This window comes from Acartia tonsa, chromosome 9 (assembly GCF_053477335.1).
Source record: "Acartia tonsa isolate MP-2025a chromosome 9, ASM5347733v1, whole genome shotgun sequence".
Classification (NCBI taxonomy): domain Eukaryota; kingdom Metazoa; phylum Arthropoda; class Copepoda; order Calanoida; family Acartiidae; genus Acartia; species Acartia tonsa.
The window spans coordinates 17601223-17618906 of NC_137268.1; the positions used below are offsets into that span (position 1 = coordinate 17601223).

A 17684-nucleotide genomic window follows, 5' to 3' on the forward strand; every position below is an offset into this window, starting at 1 on the left:
TTGAAATATAAGTATGTACCATAATTTTTAATTTTCTGCCTGTCAATTTATGTAATGCCTTGTGTATGACTATCTATCTATCAGTAGCTTTCTATCTATCCATCTTTGATTGGATGCCTGTCCATCTATCAAATTATCTGTATATTTCTGTCTGAATTTAATCTATCAAGCTGTCTGTTTGGAATGTTACGTTGAATTGTCGATTACATTTCATTAATTTTATTTACAGCATACCTTTGAAACTGATTAACATCCGCTGGATTAGAACCTGTTTTGAGCCATACTGAAAAACTATATCTCCTATCGAGTTACAGATATTTTTTTTATTTTTCTATTCGCGGAAATCTGCCAATTATACGATGTTATAAATAACTGTTATTATTCTAATACAATTTCTTTTAAACTGTTTTATTTTGTATTTTTTTCTCCTTGTTTTTTAAAGTGATATACATGTAAGCTTTTAACCAAATGATAAAAGGAGAAAAAAAAAATCTTTGAATTTAACATCCAACACCTGTTTTACAAAACCATTTGGTTAGAGAAAAAAACTATTTTGTCAGTAAAGAGTAGTTTAGCTTTTTCAATATTGTATTAATTTATTTGTTGATAACAATAATACCAAACTTTATAGTTTTAAACTGAAAAAAAAACATAAGAAAATTTGATAAATCTAATCCTAATATACATATATAACGTCACCAAAAGTATAATTCTAAAACTTATAACACCTTCATTTTAGATGTTTGAAGACATTTTTCACTAAAACTAAATTAAAATTATTTTATCATATTTGGATTAAGATGCCGTCATTGCTATCAAATATAAATTTCAAATAAAATCTACAAGCCGAAAAGTTGAAGACACAATAGTTTTCTGTTAAGATCAACATTATTAAAAGTTAACAACGCTTCGCTTTATTATAACAAAAGTGATCCTTGTTTTGAGCATTATGGGCCTCCAAAAATGGTCGTCTTAACTGATTATCGTAAAAATTGAAAATCTTAAGATCTTTACTTTTTTGCAAAGTAGGAGAAAGACAAATTTTCTTGGAAAAATCCTTGTTAAATCTAAATTTTTGTGATGACATACAATTCCAATAGCCTGTGTTGACTTTATGGCATACATGTTTTTATTATTACTATAGTTTTGCAGGGATCTAAAGGGATAAGATAATGGCCTATTATTTGATTTACATCCCAAATTTATTGGTTGGAACGTTTTGACACTCAACTCAATGAAACAACAAACCAAATTCAATTGAAGACCCCAAAGTTGTTAAGCCAACATTTTTAAAGGTTAATAATGTAGGCATATGTTTTATAGATTAATTATCCTTATTTTTTTTGCAAAAAAAGAGTTTTTGAAAACGTCAACTAGTCACAAACGTCAAGTAAAAAAAACATCCTTCTATTGTCAAATATAAAAGATAAGGTTTTGTCTTTTTTTAGTATTTTAAACTTACTTCCATATAAGTTTAGAAGTTTGAAAATTCGAACATTGAATTTAACATCTCACCTTAAGAATTATTATAGATAAGTTTATTATTATAGATAAGTTTGAATACTTAGGAGGATAGAAACAGCTAAAAATTGGAAATTTTCTTCGTCTTTCTTTAATAGCAGCCAAGAATAATACCATTAACTGTTAAATACAGATGGTCAGTCGGATAATTATAGTAATAGAGTAGCTTTACGTGGCAAAATAAAATAATTTTTCATAAGCAAATTCAGTTTCAAAGACCTATCACGTAGAGCTAAGAATTTATGATAGAGATTGAGAAATAATTTCGGTGCATAACAATCTTTCTATCTCTGTCCGTTTCAATTAAAATAAAAAAGACAACTCTTTTTTACTTTTGTCAAAGCTTATTTAACGCATAATTTAACAAATATTAGCCAATATGATTAGCGAAAAAGTTGACGGCAAAATTTTTTTTCTCAGTTGCCGAATTAATCCCTGGGTAAATTATAATGTCCAATTTTATCACTCATTCTTTGTTATGAGTTAATGTGAGTTTTAAGGACATTTTCTTGCCCTTTAACAGTTTGTTAAAAACATTTCTTACGGTGTAAATGAATTGTTATTTCAAGGAATTAAAAAATCCGTGAAAGAATTTATAAAAAAAATGTCCGAACGCTTTTTACTCCCCCTAATTTTAATCCATTAAGATAGAAAGATATCATTCAAATTTTTATTTAGGTTATGATAATGCTTAGCAAGAGAGCGCAAAAACTTAATAATTTGTTTCTAGCGGCTGCAACCCGTGCATCTAGGGGTTCTGTATTTGAAGGGTGAACGAAAAGGCAGAAAAATAGCCTAAAGCCAACCCAAGACTTCATTCTATAGTATCAGTCTTGAATACAATATTACAATATTATATTTGTCTAGATAATGGACTTAATTTCATTTTTAGAATTTAATTATATAGATGCTTTGCCTATAATATTGGACCTTGTTGTCCTAGAAATCATCTTTCCAAAATTCAATTGAATGAACAGTCATATAAACAGTTTTTGTCAAAAAAGCTAAAATTAGAACGTTTTAAATGGACGTACGGACTTTCGGGTAACGATTATAGAGTTGCTACGCTCTCTAGATTGTAAGTTACAGTTATATGAAACATCATGCAAATTTTGAAATCGATAGGACAATTCTAACATGTATAAATTGTCGCAAAGAGCTATCCGTTACGGTCAGACAAAAGACCCTAGTTGTAGAAAAGCTTCACTTTTAAAATTGAAGACAATTAAGTTATAAATATTAATGTATATCGCCTTTTTATGCCATTTTTTGACATGGTTTTTCAATTTTAGATAACAAGCTAGCACATAAAAATTACGAAAGCAATTTTATCTAATTAAAAGTAACATTTTATGATTTTATTAAATTAAATAATTTTTTGCTGAATAGGCTAATTTATTTTATGTTTTAAAATTAAATTTTCAGATACCTAAATTGAGGCATCCTTTTAAAATTTTCAAAAGTAACATTTTAGTCGTTAAAGTCGTAAGCCAAATTCATGTGCTGTTTTTACATTACTTTAGGTCCAAGGGTACTTTTGAAATACTTTTTGGCATAATGATCCTATAATAGAGTTAAAATTAATAGATACACAATTATGCTTCTGTAATCACGAAGGTGATTTTATTGTCATCAAAATACAAGTGTCATTTATTATGCGGGTCTTCAAAGGTTTATAAACTAATTTTCTCATTTATTGACCTTTAAACTTTAGAGACTTGATTGGTTGGCACATACTAGATGTGTCCAACCTTTTCCATCAATAATTATAATCTTAAGATACCCCTATTCAGTATCATAATTGGGGTAGTACATCAAATTTTCTTCCATTGTCTGATCCCTGAGAAAAACCCTATCTATGATACTCTAATTATATAAACTCAATTGTCCTCACTTAACTCTGGTCACGTTACAACAATTAAAACAAGGGGCCTCTCTTTAATTTTAGTCTCTCTCATTTTTCTTTCATTGTTACCTCCCTATCTATCTATCTGTTGGTAAAAATATTATCATCTCATTTTTCTTCCTTTCATTGTTGCAACCCTATCCATCTATCTGTTAATTTCGTTTGTAATTTAGGCAAATTTTTAGGGACATTCTTATTAGATAGTATGAGTCCTTCCCCTCCCCCCCAAAAAAAACAAAAAAAAACAGCTTTTGGTCTTTAAAATCACATATTCTTATATCAAATAAGTTTAAACAACATTAATTTAAGTTAAATTGTACAAAAAATGTTTTCAAGGGTGAGGATGTTGCAATGTAGGATACTGTTTCTAGAATCACTCAAATATATTGTATAACAGTAACATTACAGTTTTTAAAAGCTTTATAATCTGCTGTTATAGTGATGTAATTAGTTAACTACGGAATCTACTCTAGTATGGAATGGCACACTTGCCATTTTAAATTATGAAAAAGAGAAGGTCTTCAAAAACTTTTCTCTTATCCTATTTTTCCCTTTTTTTCTCTTTTATAATTTATCTCTCTATCTCTATCTTTTATTGTTTCTTTGGGGTTTATATATAGTGTTGAATCATGACTTAAAAATCTATCTGTCGTTTTCTTCTTTATAATATATCTGAAAAGAATAGTAGGCAATGCTTAGCTGTGTATCTAACTTTCTACCTATTTCTTTTTAAAAACACTATCTTTTCTCCAGTTTAAGTAGGTCTATTATTTTATCTTTTAATGACTACTTTTTCTTTCCCTCTAATCATCCCTTTTTTTCCGCGGTGAGTCTTTAACTCCGCGTATATATCATATTATCCAGAAGTAATAAGAACCGCATATTATTACGTCAGCTCATCCTTTTTACTATATTATAAAACACCCAGGAAGGAAGGGGATATTGGTCTGTTTATTAAACTAGTCCCTAAAGTTGTATAATAAAGTTTTCTTATTCGTTTGCTTAACAACTTTAGGGATTTTCTAAAATTTTCATTGGTTGGTTTGTAAAAGGGTAATTTTGTTCATTAATTAATCGGCCAATGTCTTATCCTATTAGATCCCTGTAAAACAACACTGCTTATTGGTTAAAGCTAATATTGTATTGTGTTTGTAACACTGCGGAAACGGAGGTTCACCCTTTTTCCGCACCTCATAAATTGCAACCTAAATTTGTGAGCTCAGCAAGGAGGCAGGGATAGGGCTTCTGAACAATAGATAGACACAAATAATTGGTCATAAAAAGTTCATTTATATATATTTTTGCTTCCTCCTTCCCCCTTAGATGCTGGGGGCCTAGCTGCTAATAAAGTAATTAAAACGTGTTTGCTTTTTTTTCTCATTATTTAAAAAGCTTCTAATTTTACTATCTTAAAAGTTTTCATCATTTAAAAACATCCTATGTTTTTGGTTTTCTTGATTAATTTTCCCTACTCAACCCATCCTCTCTTAAATGGTTTTTTTTACAAACTAAGTTTTTTCTTCAGCCATTCCCTAATTTGTCGTGATTTATGAAGTCAATATTTGTCGAGTAATTTGACAATTTACTTTGCTAAATAGGTGTTTTGTCTTTTTAGCAGCGAAAATACCTTACAATTAGGGTTTAAATGTAAAATAAATTTTGTTATTATTGATAAATACTTTAAAATCATTTATTTTTGTCAAGCATCATAAAAATGAAATGAGCAAATTTGAATAATATTTATGTCAAATATGAGACATTATGAGTATATTATTAAGAAGATAAAATAAAATTTGACAGTGCAGTGTTCTTTAAATTATTCACAATGGGCCTATCTCTACGAGAAAAATATAATCTACAGTTTCTTCTTCTTGTAATGGATTCATATTTACTTGGATCTTACACCAGATTAGCATGTACTCTAATAAAGTAAATCTTGTAGCTGGCTAAAATACCTCTATCAACCCTCTTAACCTCACCCCTCCTACTTGATAAACGAACTGATCATTCATGACAGGGGAAATAGCAACCTAAATTGACGACAAATTTTCCCCTGTCAATATATCCACGTATATCCTATATCCATTGCCATGTGCCGTACTTTTGATGATTATAGAGCAAAAAGACTAAAAAGTAACAGACAGGCAGCGCGAAAAATATGTCATTTACAAATTTGAGTTTGATTCACATTATGTCAAAAAGAACACCTTTTATTCGTTCGCACCTTTTTCACGCAGGCAAAATTTTATTTAAGTGGCTTGTTTTTTTAATGTACTTTTATAAAGGGTGCTAGAACTTTATTTTGTTTCTGCACTCTCTCTCTCTTGTTCGCGATTTCTTTCATTCTCTCTCTCTCTCTCTCTCTCTCTCTCTCTCTCTCTCTCTCTCTTGTTTGCGATTTCTTTCATTCTCTCTCTCTCTCTCTCTCTCTCTTGTTCGCGATTTCTTTCATTCTCTCTCTCTCTCTCTCTCTTGTTCGCGATTTCTTTCATTCTCTCTCTCTCTCTCTCTCTCTCTCTCTTGTTCGCGATTTCTATCATTCTCTCTCTCTCTCTCTCTCTCTCTCTCTATTGTTCGCGATTTCTTTCATTCTCTCTCTCTCTCTCTCTCTCTCTCTCTTGTTCGCGATTTCTTTCATTCTCTCTCTCTCTCTCTCTCTCTCTTGTTCGCGATTTCTATCATTCTCTCTCTCTCTCTCTCTCTCTCTCTCTCTCTCTCTCTCTCTCTCTCTCTCTCTCTCTCTCTCTCTTTCTCTCTCTCTCTCTCTCTTGCTCGCGATTTCTTTCATTCTCTCTCTCTCTCGTTCTTTCTTTCGCTATTTCTCTTACTCTCTTTTTTTCTCTTTCTATATATATATTTCTTTCTTTCTATCTCTCCTTTTTCCTATATCTCCACCACCGTCTTCATCCATGTAGGACCTAATTTACGTCAAATAAAATGTCACTCTCTGACAAAATATGAATTTTATTTTTTCCCCTCCAAATCTTCCAGCTAACAATGCTACATTACAAAACTTTTGAATGTATAAAACGTGGATTGAAGTTTTTTTTTACATTGCAAACACAGCTACTCTATAACTATGATATGTCCTTCTTTATTCAATTTGCCCCATATTTGCTCAAAATATTAACATATAATGTTTCCAGTATGGCTTCAAAACCGATTACTAGATGCTAAATTAGAAACGGTTCTCATACTGAAAAATCATCTATAGCATCGTATTAAAAACAATTTTTCACGATTATTAAAATAAAAAATTTTAAGAATAAAACTAGTTTTGTTAGCCACGATGGTGTGTCTATGATACGATTCGATAAAAAAATATTACATCATCTTTGCTGTTCACAGAATCTTAAAGTGCAAATTGATATCTATTAAATTTTACACCAAATTCCTTTCCATCTTTGTAAATAGATTCAATAAATAAAGGGTAAGATAGATTTATTTAGTAAAACTGATAGTAACAGCTTTTTGAAACACAAGAGTAGTGTTTAAATCTATAGGAGGGAAAGGATAAGTAAATTAAATGAAAATTTGTAGTTAACTGAAAACTATACAAAAAAGCCTTATTTTTTTATGTAAGTCGAAAAAAATTATGTTTTCTTATTAAAATGCAAAAAATCCAAAACAGGTTTTCTTTACATAGCATATCTTTTTTCTTATTTGTAGACTTTTAATGACAGGAATAAAATAATTTATTAGATATTTATTACATCGTATTATAAACAGCTTTCCGCGGATATTAAAAGGAAAAATTATAAGATCAAAACCAGGAAGGCTTGGTCTAACAAAACTGGTATAACTTTTATAAATTTATTTTAACATTCGCTGGAAATTGTCTTTAATACTATGCTATATATGATTCTTCAGTATAGCTGAGAACCGGATATTATTCGGTTTCAAGCCATACGGAAAATTTATTTATTTACCAATCAGTTTCTCCCTGATAAAACGCCTTTAATGAGATGATCGATTCATTGTAAATAGCTGTTTAGCATGTAGTCTTTTCTGGATAATAGGAAACTACGATAGTTAAACTTAGAAATATTGATTTAATGTCGATCATTTAAGGATAGAAGTCATGACGTATGTACATATATATAAACATAACGTCCTGAAATGTCGCTCAATCTGTAAATCAATAAGAATTAATAATAGAAACCTACATCTACAGTATGAATCCAGTATAATAATTATTATTTACTGTTCAATTTGGCATATTATATCACTAAAGATTAGAAGGGGGAGGTTTCTTATGTTTTTAAAATATCTAAAATTTTATTGTAAAGAAAGTCTTTTAAAATATAGCTAAAGTGTCTGAGGTCTGTAATTAGAATTCAGTGCAAATGTAGAGGCTATTTCTAGAGTTCTTAATAAGGCAGGTGTTACACTTTATTTTATATTTAGATAGCCAGCCATTATAGTATAGCAGTGTTGTTCTAAGGAGCCACCTTAAATTTAAACGGTGTAAAAGGAACCCATTAATGTTCAAATATTATATTATTTTAACAGTTCATTTAGGCATGTTATTCTTATACAAAAACAAGGATGATAACATCAATAAAAGTAACTTTGAATAAATCATACATTAAATATCATTTGTTTTTGAAGATTTTTTTGCTAAGGATTCAACGATTTTTTTTTTCATTAGATAAAATATTGAGTATTTTTTTCGTAGTCATGATGTATTGTTTTTAAGTGATGATAAGTAAAATTGTTAAAATTCTTTGTAAATTTTGTTACCAGTTAAATTCTTGGATATTATAGGTTTCTAGAGATATAAATAAACCAGCTGTTACAACAAAATATCAACATCAAAATGCTTTGATAAACTGTAGTTTTATGAAAATGTTAGATTTTTAAGAACAAATTAGATTGTGCATCTAAATATTTGAGTTTTAGTAGGGATCTTAAGGAAAAGACAATTGCCGTTAAATTGATTTATATCCCCAATGATGATACACAAAGTTACCCCTTCTGTAGATTACCATTAGTGGTTGAAACATTTGGACACTCTAATGAACCAACCAATCAATATTCAATAAAAAGTGTAATACACAGCCCCCACTCACTCCCTGGTGTTTTAGGGATGGAGGATATTTCACTGAAGCAAAATATGTTTTACCAATCAAAAAAAAAAAAAAAATAGGTGAATATGATAACACAAAAACAAAGAAATTGTTGGAAGCAGAATATATTTTATCATGGTAGAATTTCCCTTCATCCCTGTATAAGTCTGCAGATTTTATCTAAGTGGCCAAGAGGTTATCTAAAATACATTTCTATGTAATTTTCGGACATGGTGTTGGATTAAGATTGCTTATTAAGAAAGAGCAAATGTTTTAAGTTTGTACTCTTATTTTTAATCAATTTACATGGTAGATACAGGTTACAGGTTTCGAGTAGTAAAATGGCATAATGCATATATCAGACAAAATTGCTAGTTCATCAACAAGTAAAAACCAGTTAATTCTTAAGGGAAAAAAATGATTTTTAATTTTAACATTACAATGGAAGATTTTCTTGGAATTCCCACATTCTTTATAAAAAAAATAATGTAAAATAAGGTAGACATAGCGGATTACATTTTCTTCCATCAAGAATATGGAGACAAATTATTCTTCCACAACTTTTGCCTTTGGTATTATATTAAGCATAAGATTAAAAAAGGTTTTTCTTTCTCTGACTTACTATAAGCACAATTTTGCACAAAAAGAACTTTATACAAAAGATTCATTTATTGCCATACCCCTGCTTCACTGTGTTAAAAAATGCAGACTTACAGACTTGTTTAGGTTTGTATTACATACAGTTTTAATGCATACAAGCTATTCTAACATGTCCATTGTTTCATTCAATTGTGCAGATTTTAAATTAAAAGATTCTTTTTCTCATCCTGGACCGAAAATGAATGTACTATTCAATTTGTTTTAAGATAATCTCAATATCTTTTAAAGTAAAGAGAGAGTTATTTTATTTTCCTTCCCATTCCATTTCCATTGTTATATTAAGTTCATTGTCATATCCCTTATGCCTTGAACTTTTCAACATTTTGGTAAAATTAATGATATTGAGAATTTACTCATTGAAGATTGTGTGTGTTGTGTGTTAAAAGTATGTTTGAGATATGAAAATGGATGCAGGTAGAGTATACGTGGATATTATGACAGGGGAAACTTTGTTGTCAATTTAGCTTGTTGTCATTGAACTCATTTATTGATCATTTCGTTCATCCAGTAGGAGGAGAGTGGTGGGGTTAAGAGGGTTGAAAGGGGAATTCGTTATTTTAGCCAGCTGTGTGTTTTATTTCATTAGAGACCATGAAAATTTGGTGTAAGATCCAAGTAATAATATATCTATTGATATGAGATACAATAGCTGATTATTGCTGTTGTTTTCATAAAATTTATACTACAGATGGCTATTTGATATCACAATTAGTGTCATTTACTTACATTTAACATTTTTAGTAGCGCTGCTACTCAATAATGTATAATTCCCGTCCTTACGTCCCAATAGACTTGGTAGAATCTTAGATCCACATTCAAATGAAAATTATATTATATATTATTACTTTGATCTTACACCAGATTATCATGTTCTCTAATAAAGTGAAACAGCAGAGGGCAAAAATAACGATTTTTCTATTCCATCCCCTTTACCTCATCTCCTTTTCACTCACTGGATGAAAAAACATACTAATAAATGAGTTCCATGTTAGCAAGTTTTATGTTTTTAACTAATATAATTAGCTTTTGTGGATGGACATAACTGTCCTTGTTACATGATCAAACCGCAATTTAAGAATCATTACAATATTTTATACGCCAAGTTATGGTTGTTTTTCTTGGTGTAAATTACCCTTTGAAAGAATTGACACCTCATAAAACTGGAAGACCATTTGTTTACAGCCATTACCCAGATTTTATGACAACACCTTTCAGTTGCAAAGTTCTTGTGCCTATAGTGTAGAGTGTTTTTTTGTTGTTGATATGTTAGAGGTACGATTGTAGATTCCTCAAAAAAGACATAGGGTTTTCAATAAACAAGGATAACAGATTTATAAAAAAGGATTAACTTAAAGTGTATTTCTATGCATACCCTAATTATAAGATATCTGCGCTATAAATATTTAGTACATTTTTGATACTTTTAGAACCAACTTTTTGGGCACTCTAAGATATCTCTATTATTGTTGACTGCCGTCAGAATGATTACCATGATTATATGTTCATAAGTCGTCTTTTTTTTGAGGGCCTTGCATAATCAACATGAGTTAGGGCTTACAATATAATTTATCACAAGGATCATACCATCAGATAAAGGCTTATATATATACAAATAATTATATCCCAAGTTGGCAAACAAAAAATTTTACCTTTTGGTCATGAATGATTTAGGCTACTTGCTCGTTGAATGAATTGTCTGCATTAATGATAGAGTTAATTTGAAATAATAGAAAAGAGAGATAATTTAGGGAAGGAGACTGTAAATTATACTAATGTTTTATAAACATTTTATCTTAATTTTTGGCTTCAAACCTTGGCCACTATTAAATCTTGATTAGTTGGCTTAAACTAGCAGTTTCCAAAGTTTATAGCCAATAAATTTAATTTACAGAAGGTTTAGGTTTATTTATCATAATTAGGGATGCTGTACCTCAATTTATCATTCATTGTCTAATCCCTTTAAAAAATATCAGAACCTTTCAATAACCATGAAGAAAATATTATTCATATAACACAATAACTAACTGATATATCATGACTAAAACTAGTCAGTAAAAAGGCTTATGTATACAATGCATGAAAAATTGCACTCATTATGCACTGGCGAAAAATGGCAACTAGCTAAATTGATTCAAAACAATTCTTCCTTAAAAGTCAATAGAACAATCATAGTTAAGAAATAAGAATACTAATAAATATTCCCAAAATTTATCACATTTTTTTTACAGTGCCCAAACAAACACTGATCAACTGATAAAACACACATTTTTTGCTGTGCTGCTTGATTTCCATATAAATTGAGGCTGCAAAGAGTATGTGAGCGAAAAAAAAATTCGCACAAGTCTTCCCGATGATTCATGACTGAATCTAATGGATGTTTTCACAAAACTGACATTTTTTTGACAATTTGTTCGAACTCTTTGTAAAAATTATATAAGGTTATCATATCAATATAATACTATCATAAGAATAGCGTTATTTGGTTAGTAAAATGTTAAATATTAGTCATTAAGTAACCGTAAATATTAGACAACTTCAACCTAATACTGGCATGTCATAAACAAATGATGGATCGTAAGCTCATCATTTATTAGCTTAAGCGCATATGATTAATTCAACTAATAAATATGATCATTAATACCTTCTAATTATCTACATAGTATTTTACTGGTTTGTAGGCCTACAAATAATAAAGCACCCTTCTCTGTATAATAATAGTTTTGATTGATTTGCTAAGCTTCACTTGAAGTATACACATATACATACACTATTTATAATAACTGGTAGGGTAAGGTCAATTACACAATATCGGATATTACACAATATATATTTGAAAATAGTTGAGGGCTCGGCAATCGCGCGTCAGCTGCAACGAAGCCTAAAATTTATACTCATTTTGGTAGTTTGAAGAGTAATTTAAAAAGAGGAATTGTCATATTTTGATCAAATTTAGACTTCAAGCAAATTTTTAATATTGTAAAAGGATGATTCCACTGAGGCTTACATGCGTCTGACCAAGGCTGCCGAGCCCTGAATATTTGTGTGATATGTTTGGTGTTATTTAGTAATATTGTTAATTTTTCGAAAACATAACTTTTTGATGATTTTATGTCATAGGACGAATCCTAATTTTTTTTCCATGTTAGCCTAAGAGTTTTTAGTATAAATATAAAAAATATCTAAAACGCATTACGCATGTAATACAAAAATCTCTAACCAGTTGTGCAAAAAAATTGCTGATGTTATTGCGTAATTTTGTCAAACGTGTTTCATGAAACATTTTTAATTACTGAAATGAAACTTCAATTTCCTACTATGATTTCATTTTATTAGTTAAAATAAAGAAATCTTAATTGTTTTTGAAATAATTAACCTCACTGAATAAGTATCAACATTATGCAAAGTTTCTTATGCAAAAAAAGATAAAATCTTTTGCAATTTTTTTTGCAATGATTGTGTACGTGGTTATTTCATAGGCAAGAACGTAGTTGGGTAATAGTATTAAGAAAAACAAAAAGTATAAAAAAAAATTTCTTAAAATATAAAGTAGTAAGATTTTTTGTTCTTCTTTTGTTAGATCCCGGACACTACTGAACCGATTGGGTTCTCCATTATAGAAGCTTTCCATAGATATTTGGGTGGTTTAAGGATGTTTTATTTTTTAGGCTTAAATCATGGTTTGGTTTAATTTAATAACAAAAAGCCCTTAGATGCTATAAGCGCATATAACATATAAAAATACTGATTTGCTACAGATTTATTTTTATTTTAAATATAATTTCTTTGAAATGTGAAAAAGAACAAAAATTGCAACGCTATGGAATTTCTTTATTAAATTAAGCTACATGTCAACGTACTCTTAATTACTCAATTCTTTTATAATTAAGATGAATAAGTTGTAATCTAAAAATTCAATATTTCTGTTACAAGAAATGACACTTGAAGAAGTCTTATTTTGGTCATAATTGAATAAATAAAATAAACAATCTTTTTTTTATGAAGTCATGATTTTAAACTATTTTAAACTATTTTAAACTATTTTGTTCTTTAATTTAGTGAATGTTTCCTAAGTCAATTAAATTTTCTTTTTTATTTGACATTTATTATTATAATGCATTCTTGTTGCACTTTTATGACTGCAATTGTCCTTGTTTTTTTCATGATGCATAGTGCACGCTTAATGCCATAAGTATATATTTTGATTAGTATATGATTGCTTATTATTTGTGCACTGCGCATCGTATGAAATTCTTAGATTGCAGTCACGAGTTAGAACCAGGGACGTGCGGGAGGTAGGGAAGGGGGTGTGTTAACACCCCTTCTAAGATAAAAAGTGCCTTCTTCCCCCTAAAGTCCTGCAACCTTCTCTGTGCACTCAAACGTTAAAACTGTACTCAATTAAAAATGTAGTATATTGGAAAAAATGTATCTTAACATGTTATTTGGTATTGTAGTAAAAAACATAATTTTTTAATAAAAAAATCAACCAAAAAAGCACCTTTTATAAACACACACACAACGCTACCCTTGCAGTGATTTGGTGTTTCGGCAGCCTCGGGACGCAAAACAGCTCGAAGGGCCGAACAGCAGCCACAACTTGGCAGCCGGTAACAGCAGCAGCAGCACGATAACAGCCGCCAGCGGTCAACACCAGTCGCAGCCTTTATTAGCCGAACAGCAGCCGCCGAGCAGGGCTGTGGAGGGGCGACTTGGGTGTGGCTGTCAATGTGATTGTAGCAGCAGGTGACACTTTTATTTCACACCCTTTTAGGGTGGTTTTAGATTTTACTGCATTGTATGTCCTTATGTCTATATTGTTATTATTTTGTATCTATTTTTCTGTTATTTTCTGTTATTTTCTATCTATCTATCTATCCATTCATCTATATATATCTATCTATCTATCTATCCATTCATCTATATATATCTATCTATCTATCTATAATTATATATATATATCTATCTATCTAGTCGAGATAGTGCACTAGAGTGTGTATCACGTGACCTGCTCCCACCTACAGCAAACAACAAGCAAATTTTCAACTCAGATGACGATAATTCAATGGAAGCTCATAGGTAGGATTTTATTTTAGTTTTACAGGCAATATCTGCTTTATTAGCATATATTATCATTTTTGTTTATTTTGCAATAAAAAAAACAAACAATATATCTATGTTACTTAATGGTTTTAAAATAAGAACATCAAATAACTATTTTGAATAAAAAACAGATAAAAACCATGAAAAGGCAGCTTGTAATACTATTTTAGTGTAATTTAGATATTTGTCATCAAAGTTTAAAGGGCACCTGGCCTTAGCTTTGACAGGGGTGAATAGATTTTTGAATTTCTTGAAAATTCTAAATGAAATGTTCATTATAAATCTATTTCTTTATTGCCGAAGCTTTTTAAAGTACCTATAAAAAATGACGTTATATTGGCCTTCCCTTGGTCAATTCAAATTTATACTGGCCTGCCATTGGTAATTTAGTCAATGTATTGGCCTATCATTGGTCATTTGTATTGTATTATGTTATTTTTTAACGCCATTGAAGAGCTTCTTTTTTACCTTGTACAGTATCATAAATTCAAATGCTATACCGTTTTTTATAGTAAAGAATTTAAGCTGTCTTATTCCATTTTTATTTCATTGACTTAAATCTTTATCCCTGCAATCTACAAACAAATAGTTAATGGTTCTAAATCGTTGTTAAAATGACAAACCTTGTCGTTATTGAATGATATTATGTAAGACATCATGCAATGTTCAACAGAATAAAACTAGGACAAATTCTTACATAACAAGAGTTATCCACAAAGTTGAAATCTGCCCTCGGACATATTATTTTTTTTTTTTGGGGGGGGGGAGAGGGAGTGGTGTAGATTGTTTTTGGCTTTTTTCTTTCTTTTTGTTTAAATTCATTAACATTGAATTATACCATGACATTTATAAAGATAATTGCTTTGAGAGTTGTAGAGTAGCTGCGCTTTTTAATATTCATATTAAATTCCATACATTTCTTTATCAATTGTAAAAAAAAAACATAAATTTTTCTTTATTGCCCTTTATATTTTTTAATATTAAAAGTTTAAAAATTCTTCGAAAAATATAATCTTGCATTTTTTTAGATGTTAAAAACTGTTATTAAAAGTTTTTGAATATGCATAATAAATACTATTAAATGACCAAAAACTAATGCCTATATTTATTTACATAAAAAACCTCGCCCCACCCAAAAAATAAATATTTTGACCACGTATAATCGGCTGGTTTAACAGATTTTTGAATTCCTATAGTCACAGTTTTATTATGTCCTAGATAGTATTGTAATAAGCTGTAATGATATTTGGGTTTGTTGTCTTTAGGGCTGATATAACTTATAAGATTTGTTGTCCACCCTCTTGGCTCTTAACATAATCCAGAGAAAAAAAGGATTATTAAATTATCTAACTTATTTATTAAGTAATTTAAACATTTGAGTCTTTTGTTTTTACCCTAATCAAGAAAGTAAGTTTAAACGCTATTTGTCAAATTGAAATATGATATAATATGCTTCTAACTTGTCTACCAATCAAAATGTTGAAACTGAAACAGCTTGGCGTTATTAAACCAAGAAAATTATACAATAATTTTGGATATCTATTCCATTATGACTTTGAAACCTATTTAAATCCGCTGGATTAGAACCAGTTTTCAGCTGAAAAATCATGCTTTGGCCCGTTGGGGCTAATTAAACTGGTTTTAATCTTATAATTTTGACTTTAATATTCGTGGAAAGCTGTCTATAATACGATGCGATAAGTGACTATTACCTTTGTCCGAACCTTATAACATGAATGGAAATATAATAATAATAATATTTATTCATAGTATTTTTCTCAAATGTCACTCCCCTATTTCATCTTTTTTGGGACATTCTTACAAAACTGCATGATTGGACAATTACGTGCACAGAATTTTGCCTGGGGGTGGTAAAGCAGGCCTACCATTTTAACGATTAAGGAGTTTTTTGACATCACTGTACAGAGTCTACACCCCTCTACCGCATCGTGTATGGAATAGTTAGTTATCGCATCGTATTATGGACAGCATTTGCGAATATCAGTAGGTATAATAATTAAACCGGTTTTAATTCAGCGGATATCAATCGATTTCGAAGCCATTTTAGAAAATCAAATAAAGAATGTAAATAGTAAAAGGTTTGGGCTTTATGAGGATTAATATTTTGTAAGTTTTAACTGCTTTAAGTGAACACATTATTTAAGCCATATCAAAATGATTTTTTATGTATGGGCATGTTTAACAAATATAAAAGTGTGTCCACCTCTCAGTGTATGTCAACCAAAAGTTGCGCCACCCCTTTTTTTCATTGATTTTTTTGGTATGGGTTTCTGAATACATAGCTCATACACGCCCTTAATCCTACATTTTTATTGCAAGCAAAGCAACTCTTTCACCTACAAGTCCATTTTATTAAGATTGTTCGTTTGGTTTAGCTATGAAAACAAATTTCAATATTTTAAGTGATTTACCCACTATAAATCTTTTTTTTTAATTTTTCAATTTTATATATGAATATTTCTAAAGCCATATAAAAACAAATTTAAAGTGCCACTTTATGATTCTTAAAAACTTTGTTATCGCTTCCTTATACGTTACATATATGTGCATGTTTGAATTGGGGATTTAGGATTTTATAAATCAGTATTTTTATAACATTTTTGACGAGTTATTTATGAAGAAATAAAAATAGATTTAAATTGGAATTTAATAACTACATACAAAATATTTGATAAAGAAAGACATCTATAATAGAAGTTGAACTCCAAATTTTGCCTTATGCTGAATTTTTTTTTTTTTTTTTTTCATATTTATATTATAACATAACGGCTTATTATTTATCTCTGACATATAGGACCAAAAAGTTTGTTTGCAAAGCAAATATGGATTATTTCATGGATAAAGGAAACAATTCCAAATTAGGTTGCCAACATTTCTGCCAATTAAAAAAGAATTTGAGGTAAACTGTCTTGTATCTAACTTATTCAGTCAAAATAGATAAAAGATTATTAGATTGGTTCCATAAAAAAGGAGCTAACAATAAGTATAAGCATACAATATTTGAAAGGAACTAATATATTGGCAAAAAAGTTAAAGGCAAACAAGCTTTGCTTTAGTAGAAGCCCTAATTAGGGTACCATTGGCTTGTCCCTTATAGTTAGATGTTCAAGAGGGAGTGCATTTTTGGGGAGAGACTGTTCCACCACCCAAAAAAATAAGATATATTTTTTATGCAAATAAATTTCCTTTTACCCCTGAGAAGTGTGTACTTGGTGAACATGATTTAGGCAAAATTATTTAAGGCATACTACACATATGTAAACATGCGTATTCTTATATTTATTTGCTCCCAGGGAGGGAGGGACATTGGGCTGTTTATTCCACTAGTCCCCAAAGTCTTAAATTGACTTAACAATCTTGGGGACTTTCATTGGATTTGGATTGGTTAGTTCATTTAGTGGAGTGTC

At 29.7% G+C, this 17684-nt stretch overlaps 2 protein-coding genes across 2 annotated transcripts in view; one reads left to right on the forward strand and one right to left on the reverse strand.

Moving 5' to 3' along the window:
* The window catches only part of LOC145327636 (glutaminyl-peptide cyclotransferase-like), a 526230-nt gene that overhangs the window by 489711 nt on the left and 18835 nt on the right, over positions 1–17684 (reverse strand). The gene's annotated exons all lie outside the window — the stretch shown is intronic.
* LOC145327626 (uncharacterized) overlaps positions 1–17684 on the forward strand; it is a 189105-nt gene that overhangs the window by 109637 nt on the left and 61784 nt on the right. Inside the window, exons 13-14 of the mRNA XM_080171167.1 lie at positions 13688–13899; positions 14128–14232. Coding sequence (XP_080027293.1) covers positions 13688–13899; positions 14128–14232 — 317 coding nt within the window. The remainder of the gene's footprint in view (positions 1–13687; positions 13900–14127; positions 14233–17684) is intronic.